The sequence below is a fragment of the Nerophis ophidion genome, linkage group LG22 (assembly GCF_033978795.1).
Source record: "Nerophis ophidion isolate RoL-2023_Sa linkage group LG22, RoL_Noph_v1.0, whole genome shotgun sequence".
Classification (NCBI taxonomy): Eukaryota; Metazoa; Chordata; class Actinopteri; order Syngnathiformes; family Syngnathidae; genus Nerophis; species Nerophis ophidion.
The window spans coordinates 10,261,438-10,282,884 of NC_084632.1; the positions used below are offsets into that span (position 1 = coordinate 10,261,438).

General features: G+C 41.2%; 1 protein-coding gene across 4 annotated transcripts in view; it reads left to right on the forward strand.

Moving 5' to 3' along the window:
• Positions 1-21,447, forward strand: part of tpm4a (tropomyosin 4a) — a 96,452-nt gene that overhangs the window by 67,057 nt on the left and 7,948 nt on the right. For all 4 annotated transcript variants that reach the window (XM_061883236.1, XM_061883235.1, XM_061883239.1 and 1 more), the window contains 6 exons: positions 3,433-3,566; positions 5,728-5,845; positions 5,913-5,983; positions 12,326-12,401; positions 16,179-16,241; positions 19,749-19,818. In XM_061883236.1, the coding sequence (XP_061739220.1) occupies positions 3,433-3,566; positions 5,728-5,845; positions 5,913-5,983; positions 12,326-12,401; positions 16,179-16,241; positions 19,749-19,818 (532 nt within the window). The remainder of the gene's footprint in view (positions 1-3,432; positions 3,567-5,727; positions 5,846-5,912; positions 5,984-12,325; positions 12,402-16,178; positions 16,242-19,748; positions 19,819-21,447) is intronic.

Sequence of the window (21,447 nt, forward strand, 5' to 3'; positions counted from 1 at the left end):
GAATCTGGAGAAATCACTCCACATAAGCGGCATGGTCGGAAACCAACATTGAATGACCGTGACCTTCCATCCGTCAGACTGTATCAAAAACCGACATCAATCTCTAAAGGATATCACCACATGGGCTCAGAAACACTTCAGAAAACCAGTGTCACTAAATTCAGTTTGTCGCTAAATCTGTAAGTGCAAGTTAAAGCTCTACTATGTAAAGCGAAAGCCATTTATCAACAAATTCCAGAAACGTCGCCCGCTTCTCTGGGCCCGAGATCATCCAAGATGGACTGATGCAAAGTGGCAAAGTGTTCTGTGGTCTGACGAGTCCACATTTCAAATTGTTTTTGGAAATATTCGACATCGTGTCATCCAGACCAAAGGGGAAGCGAACCATCCAGACGCAAAGTTGAAAAGCCAGCATCTGTGATGGTATGGGGGTGTATTAGTGTTCAAGGCATGGGTAACTTACACGTCTGTGAAGGCACCATTAATGATGAAAGGTCCATACAGGTTTTGGAACAACATATGCTGCCATTTCAGCGTCGTCCTTTTAATGGACGCCCCTGCTTATTTCATCAAGACAATGCCAAGCCAATTCAGCCCGTGTTACAACAGCGTGGCTTCGTAAAAAAAGTGTGCGGGTACTTTCCTGTCCCCCCTGCAGTCCAGACCTGTCTCCCATCGAAAATGTGTGGTGCATTATGAAGCGTAAAATACAACAGCGGAGACCCCGGACTGTTGAACGACTGAAGCTCTACATAAAACAAGAATAGGAAAGAATTCCACTTTCAAAGCTTCAACAATTAGTTTCCTCAGTTCCCAAACGTTTATTGAGTGTTGTTAAAAGAAAAGGTGATTTAACACAGTGGTGAACATGCCCTTTCCCAACTACTTTGGCACGTGTTGCAGCCATTAAATTCTAAGTTAATTATTACTTGCAAAAAAAATAAAGTTTATGAGTTTGAATATTAAATATGTTGTCTTTGTAGCATATTCAACTGAATATGGGTTGAAAATTATTTGCAAATCATTGTATTCCGTTTATATTTACATCTAACTCAATTTCCCAACTCGTATGGAAACGGGGTTTGTAAATTAGCACCAAGCTAGCGCATTTTGGAAGAGTAGAGCCTCAGTTTACGTTCGAGTGTTTTCTACCAAGCGTACTTGCTTTGTGGCGTTAATATTTTGCAATTGCATAACTTAGAGGGAGTTTGGCTGAGTCCGTGTTTAGTCACGAGCAACAAAGATAACCAAATGTGGCACCGTTTGATTACCAATGAAAATTAGTCATTGCCTAAAAAAGTTCCAAATTCCTTACCTATCCCTACTTGTGGTAACTCCATATTTGAATCCTCATTTCAAATACGGATGTTTATTTTTTTAGATATCAACTTTTCAGTGGCATAGGAGAAGCTTTCTCTGAAAGTTCTGAACTCCTGTATTATACACTGTCAGTGTCATATTGTTCTTGTTGCTGGTAGAGCATTCCATTTTGACTCAGTGGCTCCAAGACATGATGGGTCAGTAATCAATCCCACACAATTCCTTCCCAGTGAACTGATTACGCCAGTATCATTCTGTCACTAATTGAAACCAAAAGTTGAACTTTCTCCTGGTTGGTCATGGAAGGAGAGGAAAAAAAAAAGCACCAGAAAGCTACAAAACTATCAATTTCCTCATTTAGATGTCGACATCCACTAAAAGTGTGTGCTGGAAATTGAAATGACTATGCGGTCCAGAACATAAAAATAAAGCAAGATGTCCTCCTGCTGTCCTTTAGTCTTGTCTTCCTCCCAACGTCCACTCGCTCTTTTCCCTTTCCCTCTTTTTTTTGATGGGCTGGAGAAGTACAAACCCCGTTTCCATATGAGTTGGGAAATTGTGTTAGATGTAAATATAAACAGAATACAATGATTCGCAAATCATTTTCAACCCATATTCAGTTGAATGCACTACAAAGACAAGATATTTGATGTTCAGACTCATAAATTTTTTTTTTTGGTAAATAATAATTAACTTAGAATTTCATGGCTGCAACACGTGCCAAAGTAGTTGGGAAAGGGCATGTTCACCACTGTGTTACATCAGCTTTTCTTTTAACAACACTCAATAAACGTTTGGGAACTGAGGAAACAATTTGTTGAAGCATTGAAACTGGAATTATTAACCATTCTTGCTTGATGTACAGCTGAAGTTGTTCATAATGCGTCACACATTTTCGATGGGAGACATGTCTGGACTGCAGGCGGGCCAGGAAAGTACCCGCACTCTTTTACTACGAAGCCACGCTGTTGTAACACGTGGCTTGGCATTGTTTTGCTGAAATAAGCAGGGGCGTCCATGATAACGTTGCTTGGATGACAACATATGTTGCTCCAAAACCTGTATGGACCATTCAGCATCAATGGTGCCTTCACAGATGTGTAAGTTACCCATGCCTTGGGCACTAATACACCCCCATACCATCACACATGCTGGCTTTTGAAGTTTGCGCCTATAACAATCCGGATGGTTATTTGCCTCTTTCTTCCGGAGGACACCACGTCCACAGTTTCCAAATACAATTTGAAATGTTGACTCGTCAGACCACATAACACTTTTCCACTTTGCATCAGTCCATCTTAGATGAGCTCGGGCCCAGCGAAGCCGGCGGAATTCCTGGGTGTTGTTGATAAAAGGCTTTCGCTTTGCATAGTAGAATTTTAACTTGCACTTACAGATGTAGCGACCAACTGTAGTTACTGGCAGTGGTTTTATTAAGTGTTCCTGAGCCCATGTGGTGATATCCTTTACACACTGATGTCGGTTTTTGGAGCAGTACCGCCTGAGGGATCAAAAGTCTGTAATATCATCGCTTATGTGCAGTGATTTCTCCAGATTTTCTGAACCTTTTGATGCTTTTACGGACCGTAGATGGTCAAATCCCTAAATTCCTTGCAATAGCTCGTTGAGAAATGTTGTTCTTAAACTGTTTGACAATTTGCTTACAAATTGGTGACCCTCGCCCCATCCTTGTTTGTGAATTACTTAGCATTTCATGGAAGCTGCTTTTATACCCAATCATGGCACCCACCTGTTCCCAATTAGCCTGCACACCTGTGGGATGTTCCAAATAAGTGTTTGATGAGCATTCCTCAACTTTATCAGTATTTATTGCCACCTTTCCCAACTTCTTTGTCACGTGTTGCTGGCATCAAATTCTAAAGTTAATGATTATTTGCAAAAAAATCAATGTTTATCAGTTTGAACATCAAATATGTTGTCTTTGTAGCATATTCAACTGAATATGGGTTGAAAATGATTTGCAAATCATTGTATTCCGTTTATATTTACATCTAACACAATTTCCCAACTCATATGGAAACGGGGTTTGTAGCAGAAGCATGCTCACTCTTACCAGCTTCAGGAATGACACCACGTGCTATTTTCTTTCAGGCAGAGGGTGATGTTGCAGGTTTGAACCGTCGCATCCAGCTGGTGGAGGAGGAGCTGGACCGGGCCCAGGAGAGGCTGGCCACCGCGCTGCAGAAACTGGAGGAGGCGGAAAAGGCTGCAGACGAGAGCGAGAGGTTAGTCGCATAAGTGCCGCACTTCATCCAGACTATTACACACCAAAAACACTACCTTGATTGTGCAAAACTACATATTTGAGACATTTTTCACAACTCCAAGTGCAAACCCCGTTTCCATATGAGTTGGAAAATTGTGTTAGATGTAAATATAAACAGAATACAATGATTTGCTAATCATTTTCAACCCATATTCAGTTGAATATGCTACAAAGACAACATATTTGATGTTCAAACTCATAAACTTTTTTTTTGTGTGCAAATAATCATTAACTTTAAAATTTGATGCCAGCAACACGTGACAAAGAAGTTGGGAAAGGTGGCAATAAATACTGATAAAGTTGAGGAATGCTCATCAAACACTTATTTGGAACATGCCACAGGTGTGCAGGCTAATTGGGAACAGGTGGGTGCCATGATTGGGTATAAAAGTAGCTTCCATGAAATGCTATGTAATTCACAAACAAGGATGGGGCGAGGGTCACCACTTTGTAAACAAATTGTTGAGCAGTTTTAGAACAACATTTCTCAACGAGCTATTGCAAGGAATTTAGAGATTTTACCATCTACGGTCCGTAAAATCATCAAAAAGTTCAGAGAATCTGGAGAAATCACTGCACGTAAGCCATGATATTACGGACCTTTGATCCCTCAGGCGGTACTGCTCCAAAAACTGAAATCAGTGTGTAAAGGATATCACCACATGGGCTCATGAGCACTTCATAAAACCACTGTCCGTAACTACATTTGGTCGCTACATCTGTAAGTGCAAGTTAAAACTCTACTATGCAAAGCCAAACCCATTTATCAACAATACCCTGAAACGCCGCCGGCTTTGCTGGGCCCGAACTCACCTAAGATGGACTGATGCAAAGTGGAAAGGTGTTCTGTGGTCTGACGAGTCCACATTTCAAATTATATTTGGAAACTGTGGACGTGGTGTCCTCCGGAACAAAGAGGAAAATAACCATTCGGATTGTTATAGGCGCACAGTTCCAAAGCCAGCATCTGTGATGGTATGGGGGTGTATTAGTGCCCAAACCATGGGTAACTTACACATCTGTGACGGCACCATTAATGCTGAATGGTCCATACAGGTTTTGGAGCAACATATGTTGTCATCCAAGCAACGTTATCATGGACGCCCCTGCTTATTTCAGCAAGACAATGCCAAGCCAACAGCGTGGCTTCGTAGTAAAAGAGTGCAGGTACTTAATTGGCCCGCCTGCAGTCCAGACATGTCTCCCATCGAAAATGTGTGGCGCATTATAAAGCGTAAAATACGACAGCGGAGACCCCGGACTGTTGAACGACTGAAGCTCTACATAAAACAAGAATGGGAAAGAATTCCACTTTCAAAGCTTCAACAATTAGTTTCTTCAGTTCCCAAACATTTATTGAGTGTCGTTATAAGAAAAGGCGATTTAACACAGTGGTGAACATGCCCTTTCCCAACTACTTTGGCACGTGTTGCAGCTATGAAATTCTAAGTTAATTATTATTTTCAAAAAAAATGAAGTTTATGAGTTTGAACATCAAATATCTTGTCTTTGTAGTGCATTCAACTGAATATGGGTTGAAAATGATTTGCAAATCATTGTATTCTGTTTATATTTACATCCAACACAATTTCCCAACTCATATGGAAACGGGGTTTGAACAAAAGAAGAAACATCCATCATCAAAACTTGCGTAGTTTCCGTTTCTTCATGCTGTTAACTATCTGTCAAGCTGCACACGCTGGAAATAAGTAGCGGGGGCAGAATAAGGGATTAATTGATAGTGCAATTAAGTAAAAACAGTCTCAAAGGAATATAACCAAGCTTCAGTCAGTCTAACCCAGGGCAGCTGTGGCTACTGATGTAGCTTACCACCACCAGGTGTGAATTAATGTTGAGTCCCACGTCTCTGTGAGCGCTTTGAGTGTTTAGAAAAAGCGCGATATAAATCTAAGTTAGTTAGTTAGTTAGATAACTTGCAAAGGCACTTTCAAAATAAACATCCTAATTTCGATGTCTGGCCCCTGAGACTTTGGGTTTTTGAAACTGTGGCCCTCTGTAGTTGAGTAGTCCTGATGTTAAAAACTAAACCACGTAAGACCACCTTTGTCTCCTAATGAAATGTTTCCTGTGGTCCTCCCACCCGACTTGCACCCTTTCAGAGGAATGAAGGTGATCGAAACCCGAGCCATGAAGGACGAGGAGAAGATGGAGATTCAGGAGATGCAGTTGAAGGAGGCCAAGCACATCGCAGAAGAGGCCGACCGTAAATATGAAGAGGTAAAAAGTGCATAGGAGCAGAAGGCGTCGTTGGAGTTGCTCAACATGCCCGGAACTCTTCTTTCAGGTGGCTCGCAAGCTGGTGATCCTGGAGTTAGACTTGGAGAGAGCCGAGGAGCGGGCCGAGCTCTCAGAATGGTAAAACTCTTCAAATACAAACTAGACTGGTCCGATAGACCAGTGTTTTTCAACTTTTTCTGAGCCGGGGCACATTTTTATTCATTGAAAAAAATCCAGAGGCACACCACCAGCAGAAAACATTTTTAAAAATTAAGAACTTAGCAGCCGATATTGACATTAAAAAGCAGTTCTCGCAATTGTTGGATATGAATTCAAACCATAACCAATAGAGATGCGCGGTTTGCGGTCTCATCCGCAGAGTCCGCGGATAAACCGCAGGTCAGGCGGGTGACATGACGAAAAAAATTGAGTTTAATTAGATCCGGGCAGGTGGCGGTTGAACCATCCGGAAATATTTGATATACATGGTTCTGGGATCGGAATCCTTTACCATTCAAAGAGCCATATAAGACCCGTGTCACAAAGCGAAGAAGACGATAGGAGATGCTAATATTCTCTAGAATGACTGCCGGCAGTCACCCAGATAATAAATATTAGGACGTGCTATGAAGCCATTGGCTTTGTCGCCTTCAACAACATGTTCGAACCGTTTGTCAGTCCAGCAACATGTTGTGTGTGGCTTCCGCATCACGACGCACACGACTGCAAGGCATACTGGATGACAGAGTACACTAATGGTTGTGATATAAACAATTTTAACACTCTTAGTAATGTGTGCCACGCTGTGAAGCCACACCAAACAACATAGACAAACACATTTCGGGAGAACATCCTCCCAGTAACACAACAAATACCCCAAATCCTTTGGGTATTTGCAAAAAATAGGGACTGGCTGATTGACACCAGGTATGGCCAATTGCCAATCAGTCACAGCTGAGGGGACACAGCACTCAGGGAGACAAACAGGAAACAGAAAAAAAATAAAAGTGCTGACAGGAACTAAAGACAGGAAATACTACACACACACAGAGGAAAAACGAAAGCACTTACTGTGACACGACGGAACTATGGCACAAACAGAGTGAACAGAAGTAGACAAAGCTAGAAGCGACAAGACAGGTAGTGGTGACATCGACACGACACCACACGACACGACAATAATCCAGCATCTGACTGGAGGAAAAAACAGGCTCAAATAGGGACTGGCTGATTGACACCAGGTGTGGCCAATTGCCAATCAGCCACAGCTGAGGGGACAAAGCACTCAGGGAGACAAACAGGAAACAGAAACAAAATAAGAGTGCTGACAGGAACTAAAGACAGGAAATACTACACACACACAGAGGAAAAACTAAAACACTTGCAGTGACACGACGGAACTATGGCATGAACAGAGTGAACAGAAGTAGACCAAGCTACAAGCGACAAGACAGGTAGTGGTGACATCGACACGACACAACACGACACGACAATAATCCAGCATCTGACTGGAGGAAAAAACAGGCTCAAATAAGGACTGGCTGATTGACACCAGGTGTGGCCAATTGCCAATCAGTCAAAGCTGAAGGGACACAAGACTCAGGGAGACAAACAGGAAACGGAAAAAAAATAAAAGTGCTGACAGGAACTAAAGACAGGAAATACTACACACACAGACAGAGGAAAAACTAAAACACTTACTGTGACACGACGGAACTATGGCATGAACAGAAGTAGACCAAGCTACAAGCGACAAGACAGGTAGTGGTGACATCGACACGACACCTCACCACATGACAATAATCCAGGATCTGACTGGAGGAAAAAACAGCCTCAAATAGTGCCTGGCTGATTGACACCAGGTGTGGCCAGGTGCCAATCAGCCACAGCTGAGGGGACACAGCACTCAGGGAGACAAACAGGAAACAGAAAGAAAATAAGAGTGCTGACAGGAACTAAAGACAGGAAATACTACACACACACAGAGGAAAAACTAAAACACTTGCAGTGACACGACGGAACTATGGCATGAACAGAGTGAACAGAAGTAGACCAAGCTACAAGCGACAAGACAGGTAGTGGTGACATCAACACGGCACCACACGACACGACAATAATCCAGCATCTGACTGGAGGAAAAAACAGGCTCAATTAGGGACTGGCTGATTGACACCAGGTGTGGCCAGGTGCCAATAAGCCACAGCTGAGGGGACACAGCACTCAGGGAGACAAACAGGAAACAGAAACAAAATAAGAGTGCTGACAGGAACAAAAGACAGGAAATACTACACACACAAAGAGGAAAAACTAAAACACTTACTGTGACACGACGGAATTATGGCATGAACAGAGTGAACAGAAGTAGACCAAGCTACAAGCGACAAGACAGGTAGTGGTGACTTCGACACGACACAACACGACACGACAATAATCCAGCATCTGACTGGAGGAAAAAACAGACTCAAATAGGGGCTGGCTGATTGACACCAGGTGTGGCCAATTGCCAATCAGTCAAAGCTGAGGGGACACAAGACTCAGGGAGACAAACAGGAAACGGAAAAAAAATAAAAGTGCTGACAGGAACTAAAGACAGGAAATACTACACACACAGACAGAGGAAAAACTAAAACACTTACTGTGACACGATGGAACTATGCATGAACAGAGTGAACAGAAGTAAACCAAGCTAGAAGCGACAAGACGGGTAGTGGTGACATCGACACGACACCACACGACACGACAATAATCCAGCATCTGACTGGAGGAAAATACAGGCTCAAATAGGGACTGGCTGATTGACACCAGGTGTGGCCAATTGCCAATCAGCCACAGCTGAGGGGACACAGCACTTAGGGAGACAACCAGGAAACAGAAACAAAATAAAAGTGCTGACAGGAACTAAAGACAGGAAATACTACACACACACAGAGGAAAAACTAAAACACTTACTGTGACACGACGGAACTATGGCATGAACAGAAGTAGACAAAGCTAGAAGCGACAAGACAGGTAGTGGTGACATCGACATGACACCACACGACACGACAATAATCCAGCATCTGACTGGAGGGAAAAAACAGGCTCAAATAGTGCCTGGCTGATTGACACCAGGTGTGGCCAGGTGCCAATAAGCCACAGCTGAGGGGACACAGCACTCAGGGAGACAAACAGGAAACAGAAACAAAATAAGAGTGCTGACAGGAACTAAAGACAGGAAATACTACACACACACACAGAGGAAAAACTAAAACACTTACTGTGACACGACGGAACTATGGCATGAACAGAAGTAGACCAAGCTACAAGCGACAAGACAGGTAGTGGTGACATCGACACGACACCTCACCACATGACAATAATCCAGGATCTGACTGGAGGAAAAAACAGCCTCAAATAGTGCCTGGCTGATTGACACCAGGTGTGGCCAGGTGCCAATCAGCCACAGCTGAGGGGACACAGCACTCAGGGAGACAAACAGGAAACAGAAACAAAATAAGAGTGCTGACAGGAACTAAAGACAGGAAATACTACACACACACAGAGGAAAAACTAAAACACTTGCAGTGACACGACGGAACTATGGCATGAACAGAGTGAACAGAAGTAGACCAAGCTACAAGCGACAAGACAGGTAGTGGTGACATCGACACGGCACCACACGACACGACAATAATCCAGCATCTGACTGGAGGAAAAAACAGGCTCAAATAGGGACTGGCTGATTGACACCAGGTGTGGCCAGGTGCCAATAAGCCACAGCTGAGGGGACACAGCACTCAGGGAGACAAACAGGAAACAGAAACAAAATAAGAGTGCTGACAGGAACAAAAGACAGGAAATACTACACACACAAAGAGGAAAAACTAAAACACCTACTGTGACACGACGGAACTATGGCATGAACAGAGTGAACAGAAGTAGACCAAGCTACAAGCGACAAGACAGGTAGTGGTGACTTCGACACGACACAACACGACACGACAATAATCCAGCATCTGACTGGAGGAAAAAACAGACTCAAATAGGGGCTGGCTGATTGACACCAGGTGTGGCCAATTGCCAATCAGTCAAAGCTGAGGGGACACAAGACTCAGGGAGACAAACAGGAAACGGAAAAAAAATAAAAGTGCTGACAGGAACTAAAGACAGGAAATACTACACACACAGACAGAGGAAAAACTAAAACACTTACTGTGACACGATGGAACTATGCATGAACAGAGTGAACAGAAGTAAACCAAGCTAGAAGCGACAAGACGGGTAGTGGTGACATCGACACGACACCACACGACACGACAATAATCCAGCATCTGACTGGAGGAAAATACAGGCTCAAATAGGGACTGGCTGATTGACACCAGGTGTGGCCAATTGCCAATCAGCCACAGCTGAGGGGACACAGCACTTAGGGAGACAACCAGGAAACAGAAACAAAATAAAAGTGCTGACAGGAACTAAAGACAGGAAATACTACACACACACAGAGGAAAAACTAAAACACTTACTGTGACACGACGGAACTATGGCATGAACAGAAGTAGACAAAGCTAGAAGCGACAAGACAGGTAGTGGTGACATCGACATGACACCACACGACACGACAATAATCCAGCATCTGACTGGAGGGAAAAAACAGGCTCAAATAGTGCCTGGCTGATTGACACCAGGTGTGGCCAGGTGCCAATAAGCCACAGCTGAGGGGACACAGCACTCAGGGAGACAAACAGGAAACAGAAACAAAATAAGAGTGCTGACAGGAACTAAAGACAGGAAATACTACACACACACACAGAGGAAAAACTAAAACACTTACTGTGACACGACGGAACTATGGCATGAACAGAAGTAGACCAAGCTACAAGCGACAAGACAGGTAGTGGTGACATCGACACGACACCTCACCACATGACAATAATCCAGGATCTGACTGGAGGAAAAAACAGGCTCAAATAGTGCCTGGCTGATTGACACCAGGTGTGGCCAGGTGCCAATCAGCCACAGCTGAGGGGACACAGCACTCAGGGAGACAAACAGGAAACAGAAACAAAATAAGAGTGCTGACAGGAACTAAAGACAGGAAATACTACACACACACAGAGGAAAAACTAAAACACTTGCAGTGACACGACGGAACTATGGCATGAACAGAGTGAACAGAAGTAGACCAAGCTACAAGCGACAAGACAGGTAGTGGTGACATCGACACGGCACCACACGACACGACAATAATCCAGCATCTGACTGGAGGAAAAAACAGGCTCAAATAGGGACTGGCTGATTGACACCAGGTGTGGCCAGGTGCCAATAAGCCACAGCTGAGGGGACACAGCACTCAGGGAGACAAACAGGAAACAGAAACAAAATAAGAGTGCTGACAGGAACAAAAGACAGGAAATACTACACACACAAAGAGGAAAAACTAAAACACCTACTGTGACACGACGGAACTATGGCATGAACAGAGTGAACAGAAGTAGACAAAGCTAGAAGCGACAAGACACGTAGTGGTGACATCGACACGACACGACAATAATCCAGCATCTGACTGGAGGAAAAAACAGGCTCAAATAGGGACTGGCTGATTGACACCAGGTGTGGCCAATTGCCAATCAGCCACAGCTGAGGGGACACAGCACTCAGGGAGACAAACAGGAAACAGAAACAAAATAAGGGTGCTGACAGGAACTAAAAACCGGAAATACTACACACACAGAGGAAAAACTAAAACACCTACTGTGACACGACGGAACTATGGCATGAACAGAGTGAACAGAAGTAGACAAAGCTATAAGCGACAAGACAGGTAGTGGTGACATCAACACAACACGACAATAATCCAGCATCTGACTGGAGGAAAAAACAGGCTCAAATAGGGACTGGCTGATTGACACCAGGTGTGGCCAATTGCCAATCAGCCACAGCTGAGGGGACAAAGCACTCAGGGAGACAAACAGGAAACAGAAACAAAATAAGAGTGCTGACAGGAACTAAAGACAGGAAATACTACACACACACAGAGGAAAAACTAAAACACTTACAGTGACACGACGGAACTACGGCATGAACAGAGTGAACAGAAGTAGACAAAGCTAGAAGCGACAAGACAGGTACTGGTGACATCGACACGACACCACACGACACGACAATAATCCAGCATCTGACTGGAAGAAAAAACAGGCTCAAATAGGGACTGGCTGATTGACACCAGGTGTGGCCAGGTGCCAATAAGCCACAGCTGAGGGGAACAGGAAACAGAAACAAAACAAGAGTGCTGACAGGAACTAAAGACAGGAAAAACTAACACACAACCAAACTGTCAGTGGCAAGCCTGACACTATGTGATTGGACGAAATATTTTCCATATATTTGTATTGGTGTGGGCGTGACCTCAGTAGACATCATTGAAACGTCACCACATTTCCATCAATGCTGTCTGCCCGCTGACCTTTGACCCCGCCCTCACTCTCAATGTTTCCACAGTAAAGCCGGCGACTTGGAGGAGGAGCTGAAAAATGTGACCAACAACCTGAAGTCCTTAGAAGCCCAATCTGAAAAGGTGAGGAAGTTACGTCCGAATGAAACACGCAGAGTAGAATCTACTTATGTACAATATGTACAGTGCGGGCCAAACGTTTGGACACACCTTCTCCTCATTCAATGTAGTTTCTTTATTTTCATGACTATTTGCGTCGTAGATTGTCACATCAAAACTATGACACCTGGGAAGTAAAAACCCTTTCAGGTGACGACCTCTTGAAGCTCATGGAGAGAATGCCAAGAGTGTGCAAAGCAGTAATCAGAGCAAAGGGTGGCTGTTTTGAAGAAACTAGTTAAAAAACGGTATGGGCGGTATAGCTCGGTTGGTAGAGTGGCCATGCCAGCAACTTGAGGGTTCCAGGTTCGATCCCCGCTTCTGCCATCCTAGCCGTTGTGTCCTTGGGCAAGACACTTGACCCACCTGCTCCCAGTGCCACCAACACTGCTTTCAATGGAACTTAGATGTCGGCTTTCACTATGTAAAAGTGCTTTGAGTCTCTAAAGAAATACCGACTTTTGCTGTTGTTTCCTGCCTTTACCCATTCAACATATTTTTACCTGCACTTTACCTACCTTCCCTGCATCCCGGGGTCAAATTGGTGCTTCTTTCTTTCTCCCATACATGCTGGTGCTTCCTGCCATCACCCAGACACCATATCTTTACCCGCACATTACCTACCTTCTCTGCATTGTGTGGTCACGCTGGTGCTTCCTGCTTTTAAGCGGCCATCTTGAGACGGCAGCAACGCAGCAGTTCTTCGAAGGCTCGTACAATCAAAACCGGATCAGTTAGAAAAACTCTTTGCGCAACTTTTAATCACAAGGGTTCAATCTCTTTCCTGTGCGAGTTTGAAGCCGACACAGCAAACGCGCTCAGAGGAGTTAATGTTTGAAAAAAGGTGACGGGTTTTTACAAAACTTTTCTTTTGAAGGGGTAATTGCAGATGTAGTGGCAATCTTCACCTTCAAATGTTCAAATTTATTGTCACTACGCAACAGGTTTGAGGGAGTGATCCTACGCAGCAGCAAACTTTGCAATGAAGTGAGGTCCAGTCGGGAGTCCAGTTCATGCATATTTATTAACGAATTTGCAGGGTGAATTAAACATACCCGGGATTATTGCAACTTCCTGTTGATTTTTGAGGAAGGATGTGAATGAATGACATGTAGGTCTAAGTGAGACCTACATAGAGGTTTCATGTCTCTACAACATTCCTACTTGAATTTACTGGCAGTTTTGTCTGTTTTCTTTCTAGGAGTAGTTTTGTCTGCGTTTTATTCCTAGGGGGCGCTAGAGCGCAATTTTGAGTTTTTTTAATTTTTATTATTATTATTAGATCGCAATTTTCACCAGCCCTGATGTTTGTGTCCAGTTTGGTGAGTTTTGAAGCATTTTAAGGGGGTCGAATTACAGTTCAAAGAGGCAAAAATGACCTTTTTAGGAACATTTTGTTTTGTAGGGGTTTTCGCCAACTTCCTGTTGATTTTTGTTGAAGGAGGTCGGCGTATGAAATCTAGTTCTAAGTCAGACCTGCATAGAGGTTTTTGTTTCATGTCTCTACGACATTCCTAACGGAAGTTACAAGCAGTTTTGTCTTTGTTTTTTCCTAGGGGGCGCTAGAGTGCAATTTTGGGTTTTGGTTTTTTTGATTACGTCGTTATTTTCGCCAGTCCTGATGTGTGTGTTAAAATTGGTGAGTTTTGAAGCATTTTAAGGAGGTCAAATTACAGTTCAAAGAGGCAAAAATGACGTTTTTAGGAACATTTTGTTTTGAAGGGGTTTTCGCCAACTTCCTGTTGATTTTTGCTGAAGGAGGTCGGCGTATGAAATCTAGTTCTAAGTCAGACCTGCATAGAGGTTTTTGTTTCATGTCTCTACGACATTCCTAACGGAAGTTACAAGCAGTTTTGTCTTTGTTTTTTCCTAGGGGGCGCTAGAGTGCAATTTTGGGTTTTGTTTTTTTTGATTACGTCGCTATTTTCGCCAGTCCTGATGTGTGTGTTAAAATTGGTGAGTTTTGAAGCATTTTAAGGAGGTCAAATTACAGCTCAAAGAGGCAAGAATTACATTTTTAGGAAGATTTTGTTTTGAAGGGTTTTTTGCCAAATTCCTGTTGATTTTTGCTGAAGGAAGTCAGTGTATGAAATCTAGGTCTACGTCAGACCTGCATGGAGGTTTTTGTTTGATGTCTCTACGACATTCCTAACGGAAGTTACAAACAGTTTTGTCTTTGTTTTTTCCTAAGGGGTGCTAGAGTGCAATTTTGGGTTTTGGTTTTTTGATTATATTGCAATTTTTGCCCGTCCTGATGTGTGTGTTAAAATTGGTGAGTTTTGAAGCATGTTAAGGGAGTCAAATTACAGCTCAAACAGGCGGCGGTATAATAATAATACAACCTTAGAAATACAATAGGGTCCTCTGTCCCAAAGAGACATTCGGTCCCTAAAAAAGCGCACATTTAAATATAATTCACTTCACATAAAACATGTTTTCCGTTACTTCACCTTTTTTTGTTACTGTATTTCCTTGAATTGTCGCCGGGCATATAGTATGCACCTGCCTTGAATTACCGCCTGGTCAAACTCGTGACGTCGCGAGTGACACTTCCCCTGTCATCATTTTCAAAATGGAGGAGGCTGATTTCAATACCGGTAATTTGAAATCGCATAAAGGGAAGAAGATTAAGAGCTATTCAGTAGGATTTAAGGTCCAAGCTATTGAATACCGGTATGCTAAAAAGAACAGTAAGTTTTATTAATATACCTGGAGCCCGGCCCGAGATGGCGGCGAGGAGGAGCAGAAAAGCGACCTGGACTGACGTTTTATTGAAAAATAAACCAAGTCAAACTGCTCAAGCCATGTCCTTCCTTGGTGGTCCTGGGAACCCGCAAGACGACGGCTTGAGACCGTCACAATACCGTAGCTGCGCCTGTCAAATATGAGTCATTAAATGACTCCCGCCTCTTGGTGGTAGAGGGCGCTAGTGATCCTTCTTGCGAATAGTCAGCTCCAGAAGAAGTGAAATGAGTGACGTGACATGTGCTGGAGGTGGTAATAAAGGAAGATCTCCATCGAGACTTTTAAAACTGAAGAAAGATAAGGAAGACTTCTATAAACAAGTTATCGATGCTTTTGATCAGAAGGAGCTGGCATGGACTATATTTATAAGTAAAGGGAAGACCATAGTAACATTTTTTTTATTAAATGTGTATCATTACAGTACATCACACTCAATTTTTTTACTGCATTTCTTTGGTAAGTGCTGGAGTGAGACGTGGGGCGGCATAGCTCGGTTGGTAGAGTGGCCGTGCCAGCAACTTGAGGGTTGCAGGTTCGATTCCCGCTTGTGCCATCCTAGTTACTGCCGTTGTGTCCTTGGGCAAGACACTTTACCCACCTGCTTCCAGTGCCACCCACACTGGTTTAAATGTAACTATGTAAAGCGCTTTGAGTCACTTGAGAAAAGCGCTATATAAATATAATTCACTTCACTTCACGTGGTTTTAAAACAATTAGCGCATGCTTACTTTTACCGCATGCCTTTGGTAAGCGCAGGAGTGAGAAGAGGTTTTAAATTAATTGGCGCCATGGCGGCAATTCAAGGAAATACGGTAAGTACACAACTCTTGATAGTTTTGATGTGACAAACTACAATGTAAATTGTCATTAAAATATGCATTGAATGAGGAGAAGGTGTGTGGCCTGTGCTGTGTCTAGAATAATAGTAAACTGTGTGATACAATATACAGTGGTAGTCGAGTTATAGGTTTTTGTACGTGTTGTGTTGGTGAACAGTACTCTGAAAAAGAGGACAAGTACGAGGAGGAGATCAAAGTTCTGACTGACAAGCTGAAGGAGGTGAGTTTCTTCTGATTAGTACTCTCATAAAGAACATTTTAGTCTTTATAAGTATTCCTTCTGTAACATACAACTTACCATTTAAATATCCACACGGCTAAATACGAGGGTTTTGTGCTGCCCGTTCCCATACCGATCACCAATCAGTGAGATCGGCCGATACCGATAGCGATCACATGTGTTATCTGTGCATTGTTTTATTGATTTATGATGAGTGTTATTGACTGTGTAACAATATTGATACTAGCTGCTTATTCTCTTTCATTACTTACAATCGCTTGATCGAAAAAAGTCATTAGAACGCAAAAACCAAAGAAAAGTCGAAAACTATTATCTGCTGCTCTTTTAAATTATTGGGGGTTTTGCCCTCAAAGTTCTCCTGTGTTCAAGGAATTATTCCCCTAAGTTTCGAAAAACCAATAGAAAATGATTTCATGAAAATAGCAACATGATCTAATTCAGGGGTCACCAACATTTTTGAAACCAAGAGCTACTTCTTGGGTACTGATTAATGCGAAGAGGCTACCAGTTTGATACACACTTAAATAAATTGCCAGAAATAGCCAATTTGCTCAATTTACCTTTAATAAACAAATATAAATATATAAAAAAATGGGTATTTCTGTCTGTCATTCCGCCGTACATTTTTTTTCCTTTTGGGGAAGGTTTTTTGTAGAGAACAAATGATGAAAAAAACACTTAATTATACGGTTTAAAAGAGAAGAAAACACGAAAAAAATGAAAATTAAATTTTGAAACATAGTTTATCTTCAATTTTGACTCTTTAAAATTCAAAATTCAACCGAAAAAAATGAAGTGAAAAAATAGCTAATTAGAATCTTTTTGAAAAAATTAAAAAAAAAAATTATGGAACATCATTAGTAATTTTTCCTGATTAAGATTAATTTTTGAATTTTGATGGCATGTTTTAAATAGGTTAAAATCCCATCTGCACTTTGTTAGAATATACAACAAATTGGACCAAGCTATATTTCTAACAAAGACAAATCATTATTTCTTCTAGATTTTCCAGAACAAAAATTTTAAAAGAAATTCAAAAGACTTTAAAATAAGATTTAAATTTGATTCTACAAATGTTCTACATTTGCCAGAATAATTTTTTTGAACTCTAATCATAATAAGTTTGAAGAAATATTTCACAAATATTCTTCATCGAAAAAACAGAAGCTAAATTGAAGAATTAAATTAAAATGTATTTATTATTCTTTACAATAAAAAAAAAAAAAACTTGAACATTGACTTAAATTGTCAGGAAAGAAGAGGAAGGAATTTAAAAGGTATATGTGTTTAAAAATCCTAAAATCATTTTTAAGGTTGTATTTTCTCTAAAATTGTCTTTCTGAAAGTTATAAGAAGCAAAGTAAAAAAAAAAAATTAATTTATTTAAACAAGTGAAGACCAAATCTTAAAAATATTTTCTTGGATTTTCAAATTCTATTTGAGTTTTGTCTCTCTTAGAATTAAAAATGTCGAGCAAAGCGAGACCAGCTTGCTAGTAAATAAAAAAAAATAGAGGCAGCTCACTGGTAAGTGCTGCTATTTGATTTATTTTTAGAACAGGCCAGCGGGCGACTCATCTGGTCCTTACGGGCGACCTGGTGCCAGCTGGCACCGTGTTGGTGACCCCTGATCTAATCTGATATGGATCACCTTGATATCGGCACCGATATATGGATTGACCTTCCCTCCTCTCGCTGGTACAAACCTGTTACTAGCCGATTACTTCCTGTTCGGATGCGCTTCCATTTACAAGGCCTAGCAGCTAGCTTAGCAGTTAGCATGCCTTCTTGTCTCCTCTTACTCAGTGTGTAATATGTTTAACCTCATCCTCCAGTGATAATATACTTTAGTTGCAGCAATGGAAGATTATTACCTCAGTTAGCTGGCGGATCAGACTTAAATACAGCGTCAGTATGCTTCTTTCTGATCGGAATTGAAAGGCAATATTTAGCGTTGGTCCTTCAAATACTTTTTCAGGATCGGCAAAGGTGCTCTGTGGGCTTATTACATTCAAGTAGATGCCATTCTAGCGGTTGTTGTCAGAGTTAGTTTGTGACGAACCCCAAGATGCAGAGAAGGAGGCAGAAATAGGCAAACAAAAGGGTACTAACAAAGGACGCGCATGAGGCGGATAACAAACTAAAATAGTCTTTAGCATGGAAGCTAGCAAGAAACAAAAAGGGGCCTAGCGTGGAAGCTTGCGGGTAGCAAACAAGAAAACATAAGTCGTTACTTGTAGTGTGAAAACAAAACGGAAGCAGGGAACAAAAAACAGTAAGCTACAAATAGATACCGAAAGATAGCTTACCGCTACGCTGCAATGACTCGACATGAAACGACACGACAGGAGCAACAATATGGAAGTCATCGACAAGACAAATCAATAATCTAGCACTGACTGGAAGATAAAGCAGGTACAAATAGGACGGGCTGATTGACACCAGGTGTGGCCAGGTGCCAATCAGCCGCAGCTGAGGGGAAACAAAGCACTCAAGGAGACAAACAGGAAGCTGAACCAAAATAAGAGTGCTGATAGGAACTAAGGACAGGAAATACTAAACACACAGAGGAAAAACTAAAACACAAACAAACTGTCAGTGGCAAGCCTGACAGTTGTGTAGTCTCTCTTTCGGCTGCGTTGTGTTTTTCCTGCTGGTCACCGGCATGAAAGGTGAACGTGCTAACTACCGAGCTAAAAGTGCGGGCTATCAACTGGACAGCCTATGTTAGTTACGGTATAGCTCGGCTGGTAGAGCGTCCTTGCCTGCATCCCGAGGGTTCCAGGTTCGATCCCCGCTTCCACCATCCTAGTCAGTACCGTTGTGTCCTTGGGGAAGACACTTTACCCACCGGCTCCCAGTGCCACCCACACTGGTTTAAATGTAACTTAGATATTGGGTTTCACTATGTAAAGCGCTTTGAGTCACTAGAGAAAAGCGCTATATAAATATAATTCACTTCACTTCATATTGTTATGCAATAAGCAATGATTTAAAAAAATACATGTCCCACATAGATCCAAAAATGCTATTAGATGTGGGGAAGAAAAAAGCCTGAGGTCGCCAGGTTTAGCATTAGGCAGGGTAAAGCTTTTCTTCCCGTCACTCACAAAGCAGAGAAAGTGGCTATTTATGAGTAGAAGCCTAGCCACATTTTGTGTGTTCACACTGCTTTCATTTCGTCAACTTATGAGCCAGTCAATGTTTTGTGTCATCCAGTAAACGACTGTTCAGTCCTCCATCCATCCATTTTCTACCGCTTGTCCCTTTTGTTGTCATATTTAAACATGCACTCTCATCAGTGGTCCTGGTTGACCATACCTTCATCATTTGTGTCAAATAAATATCCCACATAGCACAAGATAAACGTTGTAGTAACTGAAGGAATCAATAAAGTACTATCCATCCATCCATCCATCCATCCATTTTCTACCGCTTGTCCCTTTCTATCTATCTAACTGTACGTGTGCTGTGTTTGAACTATCAGGCTGAGACCCGTGCAGAGTTTGCAGAAAGGTCCGTTGCCAAACTGGAAAAGTCCATCGATGACCTGGAAGGTATGAATTTGCTGTACCCAAATAATATTATTTTCTGTGAAAAGCGCCGAGGTGAGCAGTTGTGCGCATGCAAGCCGTCGCTGCAAAGCTTTTTCTGACATCCAGTAGGGGGCGCCCTATTTCATCATCTCTGCAAACATTGCTACCTATCCAAGGAGCGTCAAAATACATCTTTAAATATTTACTTAAATGAGTCAATAATTAATTTAAATGGGAAAATAAGTACATAAATGTGTTAACAAATGTGTCATTTATTTATTTCATGTGAGAGTACATTATTTATTCATTTCATTAAGTATTGATTTCAATGTATTAGGTATGTCACAATTTAATAATTGAAATCATTAAATTGATTAATGTATTTAATCATTTATGATTTAATACATTTTATCATGATTATTGATAATACATTATTGGTGTAATTATGTAAATTTACTTATTTCAGGATTTAATCAATGAAGTCATTAAATTAATCTCAATGAATCATGAAAAAACTACAAATTCATCTATGATTTATATATATATACATTTATATATACATATATATAATCGTGTGTGTGTGTGTGTATATATATATATATTTCCATCCATTTCCTACCGCTTATTCCCTCTGGGGTGTGTGTATATATATATATATATATATATATATATATATATATATATATATATATATATATATATATATATATATATATATATATATATATATATATATATGCATATGCCGTATTTCCTTGAATTGCCACAGGGCAAACTCGATTCCCAAAATAATTAGCGCATGCTTAGTATTACCCCCTGGTAATACTAAGCACATTTCCCCTGTCATCATTTTCAAAATAGAGGAGGCTGATTTCAATACCGGTAATTTGAAATCGTATAATGGGAAGAAGATCAAGAGCTATTCAGTAGGATCTAAGGTCCAAGCTTACATCACACTAAAATTTTGACTGCATACCTTTGGTAAGTGCCGGAATGAGAAGAGGTTTTAAAATAATTAGCGCATGCTTACTTTTACCGCATGACATTGGTAAGCGCAGGAGTGAGAAGAGGTTTTAAATTAATTAGCGCCCCGGCGGCAATTCAAGGAAATACGGTATATATATATATGTATGTATATATATATATATTTATAAATATATATATATGTATGTATGTAGGTGTGGGAAAAATCACAAGACTACTTCATCTCTACAGAACTGTTTCATGAGGGGTTCCCTCAATCATCAGGAGAAAAAAAAAATCTCCTGATGATTGAGGGAACCCCTCATGAAACAGTTCTGTGTGATTTTTCCACACCTACATATTGCGCTCTACCACGGTATCGAGCACTATTCTCTGGATAATCCAATCAAGATATATAGGTATGTATGTATATAAAAAATCATTAAAATATGTATTATCATGTATTGAAATTTATAGATGAATAATTTTAATGGTCAATTAAATGATACATTCATTATTGAAACAATGAATGAATAAATGTACTCTTAGATTAAATAAATTCATACCACATGTATGTATTCACTTCCAATTATAATGAAATAGTGATTCATTGAAGTAATGATTTGAATATGTAATTAATGATTGAATTTGGTCCCATTAAGCTAACACATGTGAGCATGTCAGTCT